This window comes from Ranitomeya imitator, chromosome 5 (assembly GCF_032444005.1).
Source record: "Ranitomeya imitator isolate aRanImi1 chromosome 5, aRanImi1.pri, whole genome shotgun sequence".
NCBI lineage: Eukaryota > Metazoa > Chordata > Amphibia > Anura > Dendrobatidae > Ranitomeya > Ranitomeya imitator.
In genome coordinates this window covers 408,294,788-408,315,082 of record NC_091286.1, presented here as the reverse complement: position 1 = coordinate 408,315,082, position 20,295 = coordinate 408,294,788, and the positions used below count along the sequence as shown (strand labels likewise).

Below are 20,295 nucleotides of genomic sequence, written 5' to 3'. Positions count from 1 at the left end.
TGATGCAGAGATCGTGCGTCTTTCAGGAAATGACCAGAGAACCAAACCCGCTACGGCTAATGCTCAACTGCAGCAAAGCAAACACAAAAACTGCCATGATCTGCTGCTGCCAGTACAAACACACCGGCCCCGTCACACTGGCGGTGGGGCCTCTGCTGCGAGGTCCAGTTTTTGGCTGGAAGAGCAACTAGTTGGACTCTTTCCCCGGTGACCAGCACACGTCCTGACAGGAACCTGAAGCCGCCATTATAGTGAAGGAGGTCTGTCTGGCGCCATTTGTACCCGTCCTGAGTCACAGAGTTTCTGACAGGAAATGGTGACCAATGGGACTGCAGCAGAGCTCTGGGCCACAGAGACACCAGGAAAGTGCCCCCACAAGCCATCAGGAACTCGAGTGTCCTGTGATAGAGCACGTGACTGGACCCCACTGTGGCCGAGCTCCTCGTCACGGGAACTTCCAGCCATTATGGTAGAAAACTACACAAAACCATATAAAGACGCGCTGCCTCCTAGAACGGTACCGACACCTACTAAAGCGACAGCGATAAAGAGCGGCCCTGCGCGGAAACCTGCGGCAGAACGGAACACCCACGTGGGAATCCCCCACCTCGCGGCCATCTTGCAGTCAGTAACGACCACATGGTAAGTAAACCCAAAATGGCTACGAAGAGCGCCGCGCTCGGCTCGTTTATAGGTCATTTTGGATTCTCGCAACCTCATTGGTTGGAGGTGTGCGTTCCAAATCCGATCTCTCGCCTGCCATTGGTCACACGTTCGCACAGGATCAGAAGCGCAGAAAGAGCTAGGGGCGGTGCTTGCTGCGTTCCCCCTTCACGGATTGGCTAGAGGTGAACACGTGACACGGAGCCTTTATTAGCGCCTTCTCAAGATTCTCGCAGCCACTCGGTTTCTTGTCACAGGCGCTTCGTGTCCTCTTGAACAGCTCAGGCACGTGACCCATACATCCACGGGAACCGCACAACAGCCGCCGACATGGTGAAACTAGCTAAGGTAAATGCGCGCGCGGGGAGGTAGCGTCGGAATATGCGATTCATATCGGCTACATTTAGGTGTTTTTACTATAAACTCGTGTACATCTGCGCAGCGTGTGCTCGGCTGGTTATTGGCCGTGGCTGTACACCGATGGTAGCGGCTTAGGGACTGGCCAGCTTTCTGTGGCCTGGTAGCTCGCAGCTACAAGAAAGGAGTTCAGTAGTACGCATGCGCGATGAAGAGACTAGCGAGCGGCGATGTGTGACGTCAGCTTGTTCCGTAGTGAAGGGCGCACTGTGGGCCCGTGGCGGCGACGGGGCAGCGGCCGCCTGTGAGTTACCTGCCGTGTGAGACAGCCGTGAGGGAGGGAACGGGTCGGAGACTATTGGGAGAGGTGTGCGCGGCTCTAACGGCGCCATTTTGTTTTCCCGCTTGTGAACTTCTACGTCTAGCCCGCGGCCTCACTTCCGCCCCATGCACTTTTTGCACGTGGGGGTGTTCCACGTGGCCGCGGAGGGAGAAGCCACACGGGTGGTCGGACAGCACACTGTGTCACCCGCACGTGGTCCCCTCATGGCCGCTCCGGGCTCCACACATTATCCCCCTTTGTGTCACAATGTTTTTTCTTGTGTATTTGATTTGGGGCAGCCCGGTGGCTCCGTGGTTAGCACTGCAGCGCTGGGGTCCTGGGTTCAAACCCCACCATGGGCAACATCTGCAAGGAGTTATTATTTATTATTATAGCGCCATTTATTCCATGGCGCTTTACATGTGAGGAGGGGTATACATAATAAAAACAAGTACAATAATCTTAAAGTATACAAGTCATAACTGGTACAGGAGGAGAGAGGACCCTGCCCGTGAAGGCTCACAATCTACAAGGAGTTTGTATGTTCTCTCCGTGTTTGCGTGGGTTTCCTCCGGGTTCTCCGGTTTCCTCCCACGTTCCAAAGACATACTGATAGGGAATTTAGATTGACCCCATCGGGGACAGTGATAATGTGCGCAAACTGTAAAGCGCTGCGGAATATGTTAGCGCTATATAAAAATAAAGATTATTATATAATTTGCACTGTTTTGTGTTACAGGGAGCAAAAGCACAAGGTAAACCTAAGAAGGCCCCTCCCCCCAAGCAGGTGGACTCCAGTGAGGATGAGGAGATGGAGGAGAGCGAAGAAGAGATGGTGAGTGCTGCCTCCGCTGGCGGGAAGGCTTTCCCTTGAACTGCCCATTGGTCACTTTGCTTTTAATCTTAGTGGCTACTTGAAGTGAAGGGAAATATTCTGAACCTGACTGCTCCGCGCTGTGGATGAGGTTTCCATTCGCACACGGCAAGCAGAGATCTGAGACACTGCGAGTGTCACTCGTGTGATCCTTCTGATCGCAGCAGTTCTGAGGTCATTTTAGTTTGGGCTGAAAAATCACTACCAAAATAATAGATCTGTGTATGGTTACATCTTTAGGGACATGCTCATTTTTCTTAAGGGGTTGTCCACTACTAGGACAAACCTGTTCTTGATCTTCAAATGTTTGGGGCCAATAAAACAAAAAACCTACTCCCCTTCTGTGACAGCGCCATCCAGCGGTGTCTGCACTCTCTTTCCCTGGGATCCTGTGCTGTTATAACACATGCTGCTCGGCACCCAATCGGAGCTGGTGTCAATATCTCTGCCTTTGAATGTTTTAAAGGGGAAGTGAGAGATCACAATAACGGCACAGGAGCCCCGGGACGGCCGACACCACAGGAATGAAGCCAGCACAGGAGGGGATTATAGGTCTTATTTTATCTGCCCCAAACATTTAGATCAGAGACCCCCTCTTAGTAGTGGACAATCCCTTTAATAACGGGGGGGTATGGGCTGATTTGAGTCTAGAGTGAAATTTATGGCTTAAAGAATATCATGCAGTAAACGAGATTGTTGCTCTCTCCAGTATTGCCAATTTTGGCAGAGAAGCCTTGAGTCAGGTTCTTAATTGATATCACATTTCTGCTTTTTTACTTACCTTTAAACCCCTCTCACACATCTTTATCCATACAGTTATATTAACAGGGGCCTTATACTGCGATCTGTAAATATATAACGGGGGAGGGGGGACCTGAGGGCACTACTAATAATTAGATATGGGCTCACTGTCCACACCCTAGAAACATGTATGTTACCAAAAAGAGAAGAAAGGTAGCTTGTATAAGGAAGGATCACCATAATCTGTATAGCAAAATGGTATATATAAATTTATTGAAACAGATCAACAAAAGGCAAACATACTGTAACAATTAAAAATCCATAAGATTAACAACCATAGGGGGCCTTGTAGGTGCCCCCCAAGGAAAGCACCTACCTCCACTAAATGTGCCGGAAGTATATTATGGTAACCTACACTGAACAGCTGAAGTCATTAAGTGCTGGGCAGGATGATCTTACATATCAATCTAAGAAGACTCAACAGGATGCAATATGCACAAATGGCAAATACTATATATTTTGTGCATATAATGTATCAGAGACAGAGTTTAATCAGGATAAAAAAAACTACAGGCTGACAAAGAATGTGATAGTGCACAAAGCTACCTAAAATTAGTTCAATGAGGAAGGACAAATTTGTCCAAAATCAAAAAAGAGAGAGGGAGGAATGAGACTGCCGAGAACCTGTTGGATCCTGAAATAAGTCTTCCGATCGTGGTAGTGGAGGAGGGGGAGATGTAAATATATAACATGCATTAAATGGGTGAGGAGTTTTTATAAATGTCAGCACAGATGATGATTTTTATTGTGGGACTTAATACTGATTTCAGTGATGATCGCTCAACTGATGTGCTGTTGAATGTTTGGCATTGATCTCTATAGTTTTGTGACAAAAGGTTAATTATAGTTTGTGTTGTAATGATACCCTGCTCTGTCTGAGACTTTAGTCCCGTGAGCACACTATCAGTAATTTTTTTTAAAGCTTTTTTTTCCGTATAAGAATGCATACAGTAGTTACTGTCAGTCACTGGTGGGACCGCCCACCAGGCTAAAATACTAGGAAGAGGAGGAGTTTTAATAAGTCACAGAATATACTGAGTCTTTCCTCAAAAAACATGTCTATTCAACTGTGTGTGTTCCATAAGGCTACTTTCACACTAGCGTTAACTGCAATCCGTCACAATGCGTCGTTTTGCCGAAAAAACGCATCCTGCAAAAGTGCTTGCAGGATGCATTTTTTCCCCATAGACTTGTATTGGCGACGCATTGCGACAGATTGCCACACGTCGCATCCGTCGTGCGACGGATGCGTCGTGCTTTGGCGGACTGTCTGCACAAAAAACCGCTACATGTAACGTTTCTTGCTGCCGACGGACTGCTTTTTCCGACCGCGCATGCCCGGCCGGAACTCCTCCCCGCACCTCACAATGGGGCAGCGGATGCGATGAAAATTTGCATTCGCTGCACCCGTTGTGCGGCACGTACAACGCTAGCGTCGGTAACCTCGGCCCGACGCTAGTGTGAAAGAAGCCTAACCTGATATGTATTTTCACTTACTGCTGCATTTCGGTTCTAACACTTTATCTTTTAATAGATGGAGGTTCCAGTAAAGACGCCCTCTAAGAAAGCTACTACTCCAGCCAAGGCAACACCAGGGAAAAAAGCTGCCACTCCAGCTAAAGCTGCAGCCACACCTGGTAAAAAGCGCGCCACTCCTGCAGCAGCCAAAAATGGTAAAAAGGCAAAGAAAGCAAAAAAGGAAGAAAGTGAGGAGGAGGATGATGATGATGAGGAGGAGGAGGAGGAAGAAGAGGAGGAGTCCGGTATTTATTTATTTAGTTAGTTTACATTTGTAAAGTGTATAAGTAAACTTGTGCAGTACCAACTTTTTATTTTCTATAATTTTTAGAGGATGAAAAACCAGTTGCCAAGAAGCCAGCTGCCAAAAAGCCAGCTGCCAAAAAACTTGTAGCTAAAAAGGAAGAATCTGAGGAGGAGGATGAAGATGACGACGTGGAGGAGGATGAGGACGACGATGATGATGACGACGATGATGAAGGTATGATTCCTGAATACATCACAGCTTTGTAAAGACAATGGGCATCTTGGTTACTGTCAGTTCTAAGTGTTACTATGCAGTTTGTCGTCTGAGTGATGTTTTAAAAGGTTTTTCCACTTTAATAAACGTGGATTCCAAATTCTTTTATGCAAATTGCCTCTTCTGAGAAAAAGAGGACTTAAACTCTATAGCGCCACCTGTTGGAAGTCGCAATCCTACAAGTCACAATAAACCCTTTAACGAGTCGTGCAATATGACTTAGGATAAAAGCCAAATTAATATCTAAATTCGCAGACATTGTTTCGGGCTGTTGGCCCTCGTCAGTGCAAAGCATGAGAACTAATTTGGCTAGGCGACTCATTAGTTGATTGTGACTTGTAGGATTGCTACTTCCAACAGGTGGCGCTATAGAGTTTAAGTCCTCTTTCTCAGAAGAGGCAATTTGCATATTATATTTCCCAGAGGAGCATTGCACGGCGAATAAGCCTCCTTACCTTGACAAGCCAGAGATGGTATGTCACACTCCATAAGGAGAAACGATACCCCTTAAATTCTTTTGTGTAAGTAACAGCATGTACTTGCCCTCCCCAGGTGCAGTGCAGTCACTGTTGCTGCTCCAGCAGTGATGTAAGCTTTTGAAATGAGGTAGCGGCTGACATCCAGCACTGGAGCAGGGGAGGCTGAGTACCTGTTCACTTATATATTAAAGCATATGAGGTCATGTTTTCTTTAGAGGGGAACTTTTTTTAAAGAAACTATTTTCTGAAAACTGCACACTTAGCACAGATGGTTGTTAAAAAAAAAAAAAATTAAAAAATCACTAACCATAGCACAAATGATGAATATATTATGGGACTTAATACTGCATACCCCATGATGAAATATTTTACTGATGTGCTTAGTATCGAAAGTAATTTGAATCCTTAGAGGGCAACTTTTTAATACACAAAATTAGCTTATTGTAAGCTTTCAATTAAAGGAAATGTCATGCTGTTTATGCAGCCCTGTTTGTGTGCAGCTTGTTTTACAGCTGACAGGTTTGATGGAAAAGATTTAGTAGAAAATAGTACTGTGACTGTCTAGCAGCACTGTATCCATTATAGGAATGCGATTTCCGATCAGTTACTGTTATAATGAAGATGGCATTCATCCTCCTTGACCGTATACATAGGGGCTGTTCATCAAAGCTTTTGATCCATTTTGGCATAAGACGTGTAAATTTTTGCGCAACACTAAGTTTACTTTTTTATTTACACCACAGTTTTTGCAGCACCTTGTCCACAATGGGCAGAGCTTGGGACTTTGTGTGGCTATGCATTCCTGGCAAGGTACCAGCCAGCCTTTTATTGTGCACCAATGAATCTGCCCCATTATCTTATTTAGGAGAGAAGAGCATAATTACTGTAGGTAGAAATGGTACTAGCTCTGGGCTTAAATAATCATGGGGCTGATGGCAAAGCACAAAGAGCATAGTTAAATATAAAATTCAGGCTGATGTCTGGGCAGCAGACAATAGGTTGAACCACAGGGATGAAAGTGAAATAAATGTAAGACAAGTTCAGACAATTTGGGCATTTGCAGGAATACAGAGTTGACAAGGTCCTCTTTTTAAAGCCATTGATCACTGCTAGGCATCCTCTGCTTAATCAATTCAGGACCCCAATTAAAATAAAAACTATCAGTACCCCCTCATGCAGCTGTACCATTCCAGCAATGTGGTGCAGCTGTACCATTCCAGCAATGTGGGTGCTAGTGTTCCTATGCTGTCACGTGACATTGTCACGCTTAATCATCTTTTTAATTTTTTCATTAATCAATCTTACAACATTTATCTTTTTCTTTTTTTTTTTTTTTTTTAAATCAGATAAAATTGTTTTGTTTTTTTTTCTCCATTCACAGTTGCTAGTACTAAGATTCTATGAAGGAGGTAGAAGCTCTATTTCCCTCACATCAACATAGAACTTCATTAGAAGAGTGAGGGGCAGTTGCTACTATATAGACTTGGAGCCAAATGTTGTTCCATGCTTTCAGATCTGTCCGATCTTTCTCACGCTCCTTTCACAATAACCTTTCCCAAAATCCGAGAATTCCCAGAAAGTTCTCCTTTATATAAACTTATATGAAAGTTAGGTGCATTTAATTAATCCTGACGTTAATGCCATTTTTGTCTCAAAGGAGTGACTTGTGAACCAACAAAAACATCATGTTTTCTTCTGTAATCACCATTCCATCCTCTACCACTGTATGCTAGTATACAAGCTGCCTAGGTTAAGAGGAGATTGTTGTATTTGGTCTGCACACGTCTTGTGTACATTGCTTAAGCATAGTCTCACTTTAAATAGTCACATTAACATGAGTTAACTATTCCCACTGAAGGCTCACATTGGAGTTTGTATAATTCAGAAGTGTTAGTTGCAATGTAAGTCCATGGAGACACGTTCTAACGTTTGATAACCTTATATTGAAAAAAACACTTCTGATTTGCACAGCATCATGAGTGTGGAGAGCACTATTGTCATTTAATTTAGGAGAGGACCTGAGCAGGTGGTGATTGGTGGGTTTATTAATACACCTACACATTTACACAGGTTTAACACATGTAGTGATCGCTACTGTTCCACCCTTTCATGTACTTTGACCGACTACCAGGATAACACTAAGCTTTGCTGTAGCGATGCAACGCAGCAGTGCTGCGTTGTGCATTGTATCAATATACTATCCAACCAAACAGGCAGATGCCCAGGTTTTTACCTCATGTGATACCATAACTCACCAGATTTGCCGTTCAGGTGCCAGCAATAACTCCTCCATAGTGTACTTGGGCAGATCTGCTATTTAGGCTCCTTGGAAGCATTGTTAACAAGTCATGTGCAGCTTTATTCCCCCTCTTCTCATTCTTAAGTAAGCCTGCGTAATTTGCAAATTTTTAGTGTCATGAAAATGCTAGTTCTAACAGCAACTTTTATATGGCAAGAAAATATTTTGCTGTCCTTTTATCAAGTCTGCTATCCCAGATGTAAACCCTTCCTTGAGTCTGCATGGATAATTCAGGTCCTTCATCGATCAGCTGTGACGAATAATCAATGAGGGAATACATTAATTTGAGCAGTGATATTTTGTAAACACTAGTACTAGCCAGTACTCAGGTTAAAATGGGGATGTTAAATAAATAAATGCTCTGGCTGCCTAGAATTTCTGCAAAATTTTTTGCATCAAACAAAGGTCAAAGTTTAGCTGGTGCTGTGAACTAGTGAAATAAAGGTAATTGTAGGAGGAATGTCGACATATAGTTGATCAAAGATTCAGAACTGCTAGAAGCACTAATTATTGGGCAGACTTGCATATTAGTTTGACTAACCAAATGTCTAAATTTTAATGCAGATGATGAAGAAGCGACAATTGCACCAACCCCTCCTGTTAAATCTAAAAAGGCAGAATCTGAGGAGGAGGAGGATGATGATGATGATGATAGCGATGAGGAGGAAGGTGTGTAATGAAACTTTTTTTAGCTTGTGTAGGCTGTTTTTTTGTTTGTTTTTTAAAATTAGTTGTTCTCTCTCCAGTTCCTGTGAAGGAGTCTGGAAAGCGCAAAAAAGAAATGCCAAAAAAAGGTGCTCCAGAAAAGAAAAAGATACAACAGGCTCAAGCATCTGAAGGTATTAAAACTGAATAATTGCTACTGCAGATAATGTACGGCACTTCAGAGTTCATGTAGTGGACATCAGTGTGTTGGGGTGCTTTCACATTGCGTCTGTGGGTCCCTTCGGGGCATACGTCTGAAATCTGCCGCATAACTGTGTCTGGCTGTATGCTCCAGAGAGGCCATAGACTGTAATGGTTACGGTAGAGCGAACATGCACTCAGACGTGCACAATTTTTGGGAGTGTCTGCCTACTGGAGGCGGGCACTCAGATGTAGCAGACTGCGTCTGGGTGTCGGCCTTCTGTAGGCACACTTTCAAAAATTATGCATGTCAGAGCGCATGTTCACTCTACCGTCACCATTGCAGTCTTAAGGCCTTGCACTCTTCTACCGTCACAATTAGTCTTAAAGGCCTTGCCAGTGCATATGCCCGGACGCTTTTTGCTAGAGATTTTGGCAAATGCCCTGATGGAGACACCATGCAATGTTTATCATATAGATGAACACATGATTAGCTGTAGCAAAGTTCCATTGTAGTTTGTTATTCATGAGTGGTTTCTATCATTACATCTATGGCTGTTCCTATAATTGATCCAAAGCAGTAATGGGAAGCCTGTTATCATACTTTTTAATCTAAGCTGTAGTAATACGCTGAGCTAAACATGTACACCCACTAGATCCATTTGTATGGAAACACCCGTCATTGACATGTCAAAAAGCAAATATTTATGCAGGTTTTTTCTTCTCTCCTTACAAGGATTATCAGTCTTTGTTGGAAACCTGAATGCATCTAAGGACTTCAATGAACTAAAGTCTGCTCTGAAAGACTTTTTCACAGAGAACGATTTAACTGTGCAGGATGTTCGTGTTGGGGTTAAGAGGTAGGCTTACTTTACATGGTCTAAGAATTAAAAACTTAATCTGACCTCTACCAGACCACATATTAACCACCTACTATTTGTACTCTAGGAGATTCGCCTATGTGGATTTCTCTTCTACAGAAGAGGTTGAAAAGGCACTTAAACTATCGGGAGAGACTGTTCTTGGTTTTGAAATTAAAATACAGCTGCCAAATAACCCTGAAGAAAAGAACAGCAGTGCTGAAAATCGGAAGGGTATTTGTCTGTTTACAGATGTTATGTGTAATTGATGTTTGTTTTCTCTTGATTAACCTTTTTGTGTGTGATCACAATTTACTTGGCAGAAAGAGATTCAAGAACACTCTTTGTGAAGAACTTGCCTTATAGCACAGGTGCTGAAGAGTTGCTAAAGATCTTTGAGAATGCCAAAGACGTTCGCCTTCCTGTTGGAAAAGATGGATCTAGTAAAGGGTAAGTTAATGTTATGGGTAGTGTGGGGTTCCTCTTTGTAAAATAGAAAATGCTGTGTATATTTGGTCAATGCATGCATTTTAAATCGTGTGCTCTAATTTAGGATTGCATATGTAGAGTTCAACTCAGAGGAGGAGGCAAATCAAGCCATTGAAGAGCACCAAGGTGCAGAGATTGAAGGCCGCTCTATTGTTGTGGATTTCACCGGAGACAAAAGCAAGAATGCTGGAGGCAGAAGAGGAGCACAAGGAGGAGGTTGGTGCTGACTTATAGTATCAAGATCTAGAAGTCCTCAAAACTGACAGTGCTATGCAGGTGCTGGGAGCAAATAAGTGCTGTAAGCCCCAAGTGCCTCTTTGGTCTCTGTGCAGTTTCCTGGGCTCTTAGCTAAATGCTTTCATTATTACCTGTATTGCACTGTGAAAAGTTGGGTTGTCAGAACTTCTGACAAACTTCCTTTACATAAAATGATTGCAGAGGGCTGCTCAGTCTTATGCCGAAGTCCTCCAGTTAGTGTAAACGACTGTCGGCTGGAAATGATGAATAAATAGAATCTGAATACTTTTGTGGAAACTTATTTAGATAGTCAAGTTCTGATCCTGCTGACTAATGTAAAACGTTTGCTCCACTTAGTGACAGTGCATCTATATAAAAAAAAGGAAAGCCTGTTACAAATACATATTTAACTTTTATTTTTTTCTTGTGTAAAGGTGATTCCAAGGTACTTCTGGTAAACAACTTGTCCTACAGTGCTACAGAAGACAGTTTGCAGGAAGTCTTTGAGAAGGCCACTTCAATTAGAGTACCACAATACCAGGGAAAACCTAAAGGGTAAGTATCCCATTCCGGTTGAGATTGTAAGGAACTATTATTGCTTATTTAGTTTACAATCCTAAAGATCTAGGTAGATTTGTCAAGCTTATTTCTTGTTTTAAGTCAATAAAACTTTCCTTTTTTTACAGGTTTGCTTTTGTTGAATTTTCATCTGCCGAAGAAGCAAAGGAAGCCTTAGAATCTCTTAACAACACAGAGATTGAAGGCCGGCAAATACGTATTGAGATTAGTCAAGGAGGTGGTCCTCATGGTGGAAGAGGTAAATTTTCTGCTCTAATTATGATTTGAGCTTGTTTACTTCTGCTAGGAATAAAGATGGTTTTGAACTGCTCCAGCCACATGAAGTGGTAGTAAAATTATTATTTTTTGCTTGCAGCTACTGCAAAGGTGTTTAGTTTTCAAAATCGATTGCAGTTTTCCATTTATATAGTGTTGCCTGCATAACTGCAGCAAGTGTGTTTCTGGTCTCCCACCCCTAGTTTTAGTGTTGCTAATGTTGCTGAACTTGTTTTAGGATCCACTCAATCAAAAACACTGTTTGTCAGAGGACTTTCTGAAGACACAACAGAGGAGACCTTAAAAGAAGCATTTGATGGTTCCATTAATGCTAGAATAGCAACTGATAGAGACACTGGTGCATCAAAGGGGTAAGTTTTGTAATCTAAAATTTACTAGTTTTACTATTGTCCTAATACCTTCTCATTGAGCTCCTTCCAGCCAATTTATATTGTGGCTGTTGATGGATTCGCACGAGAAGAATAAAAAATAGCATGTTTGGCTTTATGTCCCTCAAGTGAGGGTTGAATTGCTTGAGTGCAACATGAGTTAAAGTAGGGTAGGAGTAAATGTATTTGATGCCCATTTATTCATCTAATGTTCTATCTTGTAACCCTCCCTTCTCTCCACAGGTTTGGTTTTGTAGATTTCTCTACAGCTGAAGATGCTAAATCTGCCATGGAAGCAATGGAAGATGGGGAAATTGATGGAAACAAAGTTACACTAGACTTTGCAAAACCCAGAGGAGAGGGTGGCCGAGGTGGATTTGGTGGCAGAGGAGGTGGCCGAGGTGGATTTGGTGGCAGAGGAGGTGGTCGCGGTGGATTTGGTGGCAGAGGAGGTGGCAGAGGTGGATTTGGTGGCAGAGGTTTTGGTCGTGGTGGTTTTGGAGGTAAGGCCATTTCTGACAACACCCTATTTACAGATTTATTTTGGGCAAAATGACTAAATTCTTATTTGATGATTTTTTTTTTTTTTTTTAGGTAGAGGAGGTGGAAATATGGGACAAGGAAAGAGAAAAAGGTTTGATGACTGAATGGTTTGATCCCTCTCTCTCTCCAAGCCTCAAGCCATCTCCCTTTACTGAAAGGACTCTGAGGGTAGGAGGGGTGCTACTTGTTCCCTTCCCTGTGCCCCTCCAAATTAAACTAGCATTTGAAGAGCCTTCGGTGTGGACATTCCAATGTGGAGATCAACCTTTTTCCTGTTGACACCTGGACATTGTCATTTCATGGAATGTGACTATCTTACGGACTTTTTTTTTTTTTTAAAGGAGTGTGTGTGAGACCCCGTATTGAATTTGTCAACGTGTGTTTTACCTACTGTACATTTATATTTTTCCCTCCAAATCCTGTAGTTTTGCTTTAAATGCAGAATGTTCTGGTTTGTGCTTCAGCAGCTTGTCTTCAGATTAAAGGACCTCATCTGGTTATGTATTTTATTAGTATAACTGTTTTCAAATATTCTGCTGTTAGAACAGTTCATTGTTTGTATCAATTTATCATTTTAGTTAGTGTGTGATCTAAAAAATTGAATGGCCCACAAACTGCCCTCTGCTTAAAATGGTACTCCTTTCAGACATGGCATACCTATAGGATATGCTGTAAAATGTTTGATAGACTGTCACATTTGTTGGGACCCAAATCGATCTCTGTCAAAGATTACTATTTTGCAGCTCCAGTCAGTGGAGTTAGTGTTACCCCAAAAGAAGCTTTCTATTGGAGTTACACATAACCATGTAAGCTTTGTATCTTATTGTAATGTCAAAGATGCAAAACAAATGACTTAGCGGCTCCTGACTTAGTCAAATGTGAACAGGTGCGATCTGCTCTCTGCAATAGTATGCAAACAAATGCAGCAGCACATGGCGTGTGTGAGGGTATATAGGAATTTAGAACTGCATTACTGCTATATAGACAATAGTTCCAAAATGCACACCGGTTAACCAATTTGTATGAATATCCACCCTGACAAAGCATACTCCACCGAAAAAGGAAACCTATTTTATCAAACATCATGCCAGCAGAGCACAAATTTGAACGGCAGGCAAGATTTAGTTACAAATGGCCTTAAATTGGAGGAGTACTCCATATTTGGGCCAGCACTCGTGTGTAGGGCCTGTATCACACTCTAATTTAACCATAGATATTAGTGCAGTAAGGTGTGAGTTTATAAAACCAGCTTTAGCCTATTTTTACATAGAGCTAAATCTTGCCTGACCTTGAAACTTGTATTCCTTTACCCAGCAGAGACAAGTTTGATATTGTAGGTTCCCTTCTACAATGGGGTAGATGGGCACACAATTTAACTGCCTTGTACCTCTATTATAGAAGTGTATTCTTACAGCAGTAATGCAGTTCCTAATTCTCACATTCGGTCTTCTATACTTTCACGCAATGTTGCTGCACTATGTCGGGGATGAGAATACGCTAAAGAATTATCCAGCTAAAAGATACTCACACATTAGGTTACTTTAAAAGATATGGTGGTGCACTTCTTAAATGCAATTGCTTATTTTGTTTAGCCTGTAATCTATGGATGCAGAAGCTATTGTGAATAAAGCGACTGTCCAGTCACTGCCACAAAAAATTAAATGCAAGCCTGTTCGTACAAGGGATTGACTTCTTGCCTGCATTTCATGTTTTGTAGTGTTTGCTGCATGGCTGCAGTTCTGACCCCTCTTTACTGAGCAGTGGTAGGTGACTGCAGCATGGCCCCAAGAGGCCTGAGCTGGTGAGACATGCCCCTTGTCTCATCTGTTCAGACTGCTGCTGTCTCCATTCTGCAGCTCTCCCTCCACTGGCTGCTTTATATGAACATGGTGAGCTGACTAATACAACAGATGCAGGAAGTTTAATGGTCTTTGTTCAACCAATTAAAGTGCAATTTACAGGCACCTGCCACACACGCATGTCAAGGGCAGACTATAAAATAGTCAGTTTTGCAATTTATGGGATCTGCACATATTGGGCAATTTTAGTGGATATGCTCTGATTGGTCCGATCGTAAGAGGGAGCCTGCAGGGTTGAATAACTCATTTGCACACTGTGTTTTAATCATTTTTATAGACTATATTTTAGTCATGGATGAATTCTTAGACTGCTGCAGACTTATTTTTTTTGTGAAAACTGCTCCTATCTCAGTTGGGTTGTTGTTAAATGCCTGGGAAATGTTACAGAATTTTAATCAAGTGAGGAATTCACCCTAAGGTAAAATACAGTATTTTCCTGACATTTGATGTAATTGTATGTCCACAGTTTCCCCATTTATTGTACAGTTTCATAATGGTGATTGTGGACAGAACTTCTGCTCAAGCATAGCCAGTGCTGGGAGCTCGGTTTACCTGCCCTGGTAGTTTATAATCCGCTTGGTGGTCCGGTCACTTGTAGCAGAAGTGTGGAAAGTGCTTTCTCTCAACCCAATATAGATGTGATTGCAGGAAGCGGATGGTTTTCAGAGCAGCTGGAGAGCAAATAATTACCGGAGTCTGCCAGATGTAGAAACACGTTAGGTCCTTGTTAGGCTAGTTTCACACTAGCGTTTTCCTGATATGTGGACTTCCTCCGTGAAGCCCCGCACCTCCGATGCTATCTCCGCCTACTTCTGCATGCGGCCTGCGTACCTAATCTTTTAGCATTAGGTACGCAGGTCGTGCGGCTGTATGCAGATGCTTCCGCATGCGTCGTTTTGATGATGCGGCGACCAGCGTAGGATGCAGCTTGTAGCAATTTTTTCTCCGCATCGTCAAAACGACGCATGCGGAAGCATCCGCATACAGCCGCACGACCTGCGTACCTAATGTTAAAGATAGGTACGCAGGCCGCATGCAGAAGTAGGTGGAGATAGCGGCTGAGGGCGGGGCTTCACGGAGGAAGTCCGCAGCCCTCCGCAGATCAGGAAAACGCTAGTGTAAAACTAGCCTTGGGCTACTTTCACACTGGCGTTTTTTGCATTGCGTCGTTTATGGGGAAAAACACATCCTGCAAAGTTGTTTGCAGGATGTGTTTTTGCCCCATAGATTAACATTAGCGACGCATTGACACGTCGCAACCGTCGTGCGATTGTTGCACCGTGTTGTGGCGGATCGCCGGGAGCAAAAAACATTACATGTAACGTTTTTGCTGCCGATGGACCGCTTTTTCCGACCGCGCATGCGCGGCTGGAACTCCGCCCCCACCTCCCCACACCTCACAATGGGGCAGCGGATGCGATGAAAATCTGCATCCGCTGCACCTGTTGTGCGGCGCAAACAACGCTAGCGTCGTTGCGTCTGCACGTCTCATTGCAACGTGCAGCGCACAACGCTAGTGTGAAAGTAGCCTTACTCGGCATCTTGTCCGAGCATTGGGAAAATGATCAGACTAAAGTTGATGTCTCGGAAAGACAAAGTAAAACCGAAAAATCTCCACCAAAAGCATCAATTACAACATTTAATGTGTACCTCAAATTTCTGAATTTACAACTGATACCGTGACCTCCAGAACAACACTCTATAAAACTCATTTTCCCTAACTGACAAAAAAATTTCAAAAATGCAATTTGTTACCCCTGCCCCATTGCACAAAAAAGTTATATGAATTGGATTACTAAGCGTTATCTTGTCCTTGAACTTTCAAACACTCCCCTTGACTGTTATATGTAATACTATATTTCCATTAAGAATATGATGGGGGGGAAAAAAAGACCTTTTTGTGGGAGAGGGGGAAGGGTTTCTGTGCAAAACTAAAACCACTGTATTCATACAAGTCCGAAGAATAAAGCTTTTACGCAACACTGTAAAGTTTAAAACAATTTGTGACTTGCTCTATATTCCCTTTTTTTTGTATGCAGAAGTTAAACGATAAATGTTAGGTACCCCAATATGCTACCAATCAAAATTCCCAACACATCCTACAAAGAAATGTCTTCTCCATGGCTCTGCTATTGGGGAAAAATGAGTATCTCTCAAAACTTATATCCACAAAACAGTGGTCTTGGTGTGTAAAAGTAGCACAAAATAAGGATACGTTTGGCATCTCTGTATTGTACTGATCTAAAGAATAAAGTTGTCTTATCACACAGTGTAGTGAATGGTGTAAAAAAAAAAAAAAAAAAATCTGAACTGCTGTTTGTTCATTCTGCCTCCTAAGATTCAGTATAAGCTGAAGGTGCCTTCACACAACGATTTCGTTAACGGTATCGTTGCTACGTCGATACCGTTAACAAAATCGTTATGCGTGACAGTGACCAACGATCAGGCCCCTGCTGGGAGATCGTTGGTTGCTGGGGAATAAGGACCTTTTCTCCTTCGCCTCATTGGGGGACACAGGACCATGGGTTATGCTGCTGTCACTAGGAGGCTGAGACAAAAAAAAGGTTAGCTCCTCCCCTGCAGTATACACCCTCATGCTGGCTTCCAGAGACCCAGTTCAAGCTTAGTGTCCGTAGGAGGCACACTGTTTTTTTTTCATCACAATTTTTTCTTTTTTTTTTTTTTTTTTTTAACTTTCCTATTCCGGACGAAGGGGGCGACGGATTCTTTCAAGGTCCGATCTCCCCCGAAACAGCAACAGGCGAGCACGGGAGTTCCACCTCACCGTATCCTCTCCTGCGACGCGGGAGCCACTGCCTGAGCTGACCTTTTTTGGGCGACGGTCTTTTCCCTAAAAGGGCGCCGATCTCCCCACTTTATACAGACGAGCACTGGGTTTTACCTCCAGTATCCTCTGCAGCCAGGCTTTTTATTGCCGGACATCTGCCCTGTCCACCAGGTTTTACCCTCGGCTGTACAGAGGCTCTATTTCTGTGGCGTCTGTGCAGACCACACTGCATCACCAATGCTCTTCGTGATTCAGGTGGTGGACGGTTCCTCTCCACCCCCCTGTCTGGGGCTGGTGGATAGAGGCTTCCCAACCCCTGCACCGTCCCTGCCATCCTAATGCACCTCTCACCTCCTCGGGGTAAGTCTCATGGGGGGGGTCGCCGGTCTTGCGGTCCGGAGGGCTCCTCCTGGGTAGCGCACATCGTGGGCTGAAGCATTCCCCAGTTTTTTGGCACTTTGCGCCGCGCGCCGGGCCGAAGCCGCAAATTTAGTCCCCGGCTTCGGCCTGGACGCTGCCGATAGGCTCCGCCACCCGCTGCGCGTCATCGGCGGCGCCGCTCCCCGGTCCTGGCGCTTCTCGCAGCCTCCGAGATCTCTCTCCTGATCTCGGCGGCCATCTTGGTCCCTCACTGCACGCCGCAGCTCAGCCTCTGCCGCAGCGTCTAGGTGTCACAGTGCCCACGTGCAGCCGGTTTCATCTCTGGCAACACAGTTCGCCCTCTCTGGAACGGGACACAGGACCAGGGTAAGGAGACCTCGTCAGCTCTCCTCTGCAGCGTCGCCCTCGGCTTCCCTACAATTATAGACCCTGTGATCTAATTTTTTGCATTAGAATCATGTCCCAGTCAAGGTCCAAAAAATCCTCTAAGGTGCATACGACCTTTTTTTTCTGCGTGTACCACCTGCCAGGCCCCACTTCCTAGGCCTCAAAGTTCTCCCCTCTGCCTGCGATGCTCCATGTGCCCAGGAGCCCTCCACCGACTCCGGCTTACCTAGTCCCCCCCGTGGGTCGCCTCACTTTCACAGTCCGTGGATTTTTTAGCCAACGCCATCAAATCCATTCAAAATCCTCCCGGGGAACGGGGCAATCCGTTACAGGCGTTAAGAGATCCCTCAATAGCAGGGGAATCGTCGGCCAGCAGGGGCTGCTCTCCACTTAGAGGCATGGTCATCCCGAAAACGGATCCGTACTACCTCTCCTGAGCGTTCACCTCGCCACTCAGACTCTGGCAGCTCCACCTCTCGCTCACCCTCTTTGGGGGCTCGCAGCGTTCATGACTCTGAACATGAGTCCGAGGTATCATTGGACCCGGAGGCTCTGGAGTTCAGAGCTACGGTTGACTCCCTCATTGTAGCAGTCAATCACGCGCTTAAGGTGGATGATGACTCTAATTCCGCTCTGGAACACGCGGTCTCTTTTACCAGAACCAAGCGTTCCCACAAATCTTTTGCCTCTCACCCAGCTTTTCTAAATATAGTCAGGCGACACAGGGAGCGTCCAGATAAGCGTTTCTCGGGTAAGAAGGATCTGGTATCAAAGTATCCCTTCTCAGCAGATCTCGTGAAAGACTGGACGGATCCCCCTATAGTAGATCCTCCGGTCTCGCGCCTGGCCTCTAAAACGCTTCTTTCAGTCCCGGACGGCGCTTCAATTAAGAGTCCCACTGAACGCCATCGCTATTAGAAGGGCTCTTTGGCTCAGAGAGTGGCGCGCAGACTCCTCTAAAAAATCTCTGATCTCTCTCCCTTTTCAAAGCGGGCGCCTTTTCGGCGAAAAGCTTGACCAGCTTATTTCCGACGCCACAGGGGGAAAGAGCAAGTTCATTCCCCAACAGAGGCCCAAGGCGGCTTTTCAGCGCCAGCCTTATTTTCGCTTTCAGCCCTTTCGTACCAGCCCAGCCTGGTCCAATCCTACCGGTCTTCCCAGATCGGACCGATCCGCTCGCACAGACAGACGCTCACCCCTCCTTCCGGCCGAATCCTTCCTGGCACGGAAAACCGAGGCAGCCCAGAACCCGAGGTTCCAGACCTCCCAGATTCCCGTCTCAATGACTCGGGAACGGCGCCAGTCGATACCACCAGAGTAGGCGGACGTCTACTCCTTTTTCAGCAAGCCTGGCTCTCCGTCGTTCACGACGAATGGGTCAGGGATCTGGTATCGTCTGGCTACAAAATAGAGTTCTCCTCTCCTCCTCCAACTCGGTTTTTCCCCTCTCGTCTCCCCAGTTCGGGAGCTCAGTCTCGCGCCCTTCTTTGCGCCATTCACGCTCTCCGCCAGAGCGGGGTCATTGTTCCGGTCCCGAAACACGAGAGGTTCAAAGGTTTCTACTCAAACCTCTTCGTCGTGCCAAAGAAGGACGGAAAAGTGCGCCCCATTTTGGATCTGAAACTCCTGAACAAGTGCGTAAGAGTCCGGCACTTCATGATGGAATCGCTCAGATCGGTCATCTCTTCGATGGAAAGAGGGGAATTCTTGGCCTCGATAGACATCAAGGGTGCCTATCTTCACATCCCGATTTTCCCACCTCATCAAAGGTTCCTCCGCTTTGCCGTTCTGGAGGACCACCTCCAGTTCACGACCTTACCCTTCGGTCTTGCCACGGCGCCCAGGGTATTCACCAAGGTCATGGCGGCTGTCATGGCCATCCTTCATTCTCGAGGAGTCGTCGTGTTACCTTACTTAGACGATCTCATAAAGGGCCCGTCTTTCCAAGCCTGCGAGTCAAGCGTCCACATTACCCTGGATTCTCTTTCGCGCCTGGGCTGGCTGATCAACTTGGACAAGTCCTCTCCCGTTCCTGCTCGTCGGATCTCCTTTCTGGGAATGATCCTGGACACTTCAAGGGGGCTGGTCTTGCTTCCTCGGTCCAAGGCCCAAGCGCTTCAACAGGGAGCCCGAACGCTAGGCCATCCTCGTCCGCGAACCATTCGGTTCGCCATGAAGATCCTGGGAAAGATGGTTGCAGCAATCGAACCGGTTCCCTTTGCTCATCTCCGTCCCTTGCAACAGGCTTTGCTGGACAACTGGGACAGGAGTCTCTCATCTCTCGACCGCCCTTGCCCCCTGTCCCCGCGGGTCAGACAATCTCTCGTATGGTAGACCCTGGGCCCATCGCTTCTCCAGGGGAAGTCCTTCCTCCCGATCCGCTGGTTAGTGGTAACCACCGATGCCAGTCTTCTCGGCTGGGGGGCAGTGTTTCTTCACCACTCTGCCCAGGGCCGTTGGACAGTTCGGGAATCCAGGCTCCCCATCAACATCCTGGAGATTCGTGCTATCAGACTGGCTCTGAGTCATTTTCACGCTCTGCTCGCGGGTCACCCAATAAGAGTCCAATCGGACAACGTCACGGCGGTGGCTTACATAAACCACCAGGGGGGTACCCGCAGCAGGGCGGCGATGCAGGAAGTCTCTCTCATCCTTCGTTGGGCCGAAACCAACCATTCCATCATCTCGGCAGTGCACATTCCGGGAGTCGAGAACTGGGCGGCGGACTTCTTGAGCCGCCAGGGCCTTGCCTCGGGGGAGTGGGAACTCCACCCAGAGGTATTTCATCAGATCTGTCTTTGCTGGGGGACCCCGGACGTGGATCTGATGGCGTCCAGATTGAACGCCAA

At 45.4% G+C, this 20,295-nt stretch overlaps 1 protein-coding gene and 2 non-coding genes across 3 annotated transcripts; all 3 read left to right on the top strand.

Moving 5' to 3' along the window:
* Nucleotides 1-854: 854 nt before the first annotated feature.
* Nucleotides 855-16,157, top strand: NCL (nucleolin). Its single transcript, XM_069727008.1, has 15 exons — nucleotides 855-1,011; nucleotides 2,082-2,177; nucleotides 4,552-4,780; nucleotides 4,867-5,016; nucleotides 8,398-8,502; nucleotides 8,580-8,672; nucleotides 9,416-9,539; nucleotides 9,628-9,773; nucleotides 9,863-9,989; nucleotides 10,093-10,244; nucleotides 10,700-10,820; nucleotides 10,952-11,082; nucleotides 11,338-11,470; nucleotides 11,732-11,991; nucleotides 12,083-16,157. The coding sequence occupies exons 1-15, from the start codon at nucleotides 994-996 to the stop codon at nucleotides 12,133-12,135; spliced, it is 1,938 nt and encodes a 645-aa protein (XP_069583109.1). The 5' UTR covers nucleotides 855-993; the 3' UTR covers nucleotides 12,136-16,157.
* LOC138639843 (small nucleolar RNA SNORD82) lies at nucleotides 5,845-5,914 on the top strand. Its single transcript, XR_011313372.1, has one exon. It is a non-coding gene; the product is annotated as a small nucleolar RNA SNORD82 (small nucleolar RNA).
* On the top strand, nucleotides 10,521-10,591 carry LOC138639847 (small nucleolar RNA SNORD20). The gene has a single exon (XR_011313375.1). It is a non-coding gene; the product is annotated as a small nucleolar RNA SNORD20 (small nucleolar RNA).
* Nucleotides 16,158-20,295: the final 4,138 nt, after the last annotated feature.

Coding starts and splice junctions, on each gene's coding strand:
- NCL (XM_069727008.1), top strand. Junction 10,245..10,699: donor AAGAGGAGCACAAGGAGGAG/GTTGGTGCTGAC, acceptor TCTTGTGTAAAG/GTGATTCCAAGGTACTTCTG. Junction 11,992..12,082: donor TGGTCGTGGTGGTTTTGGAG/GTAAGGCCATTT, acceptor TTTTTTTTTTAG/GTAGAGGAGGTGGAAATATG.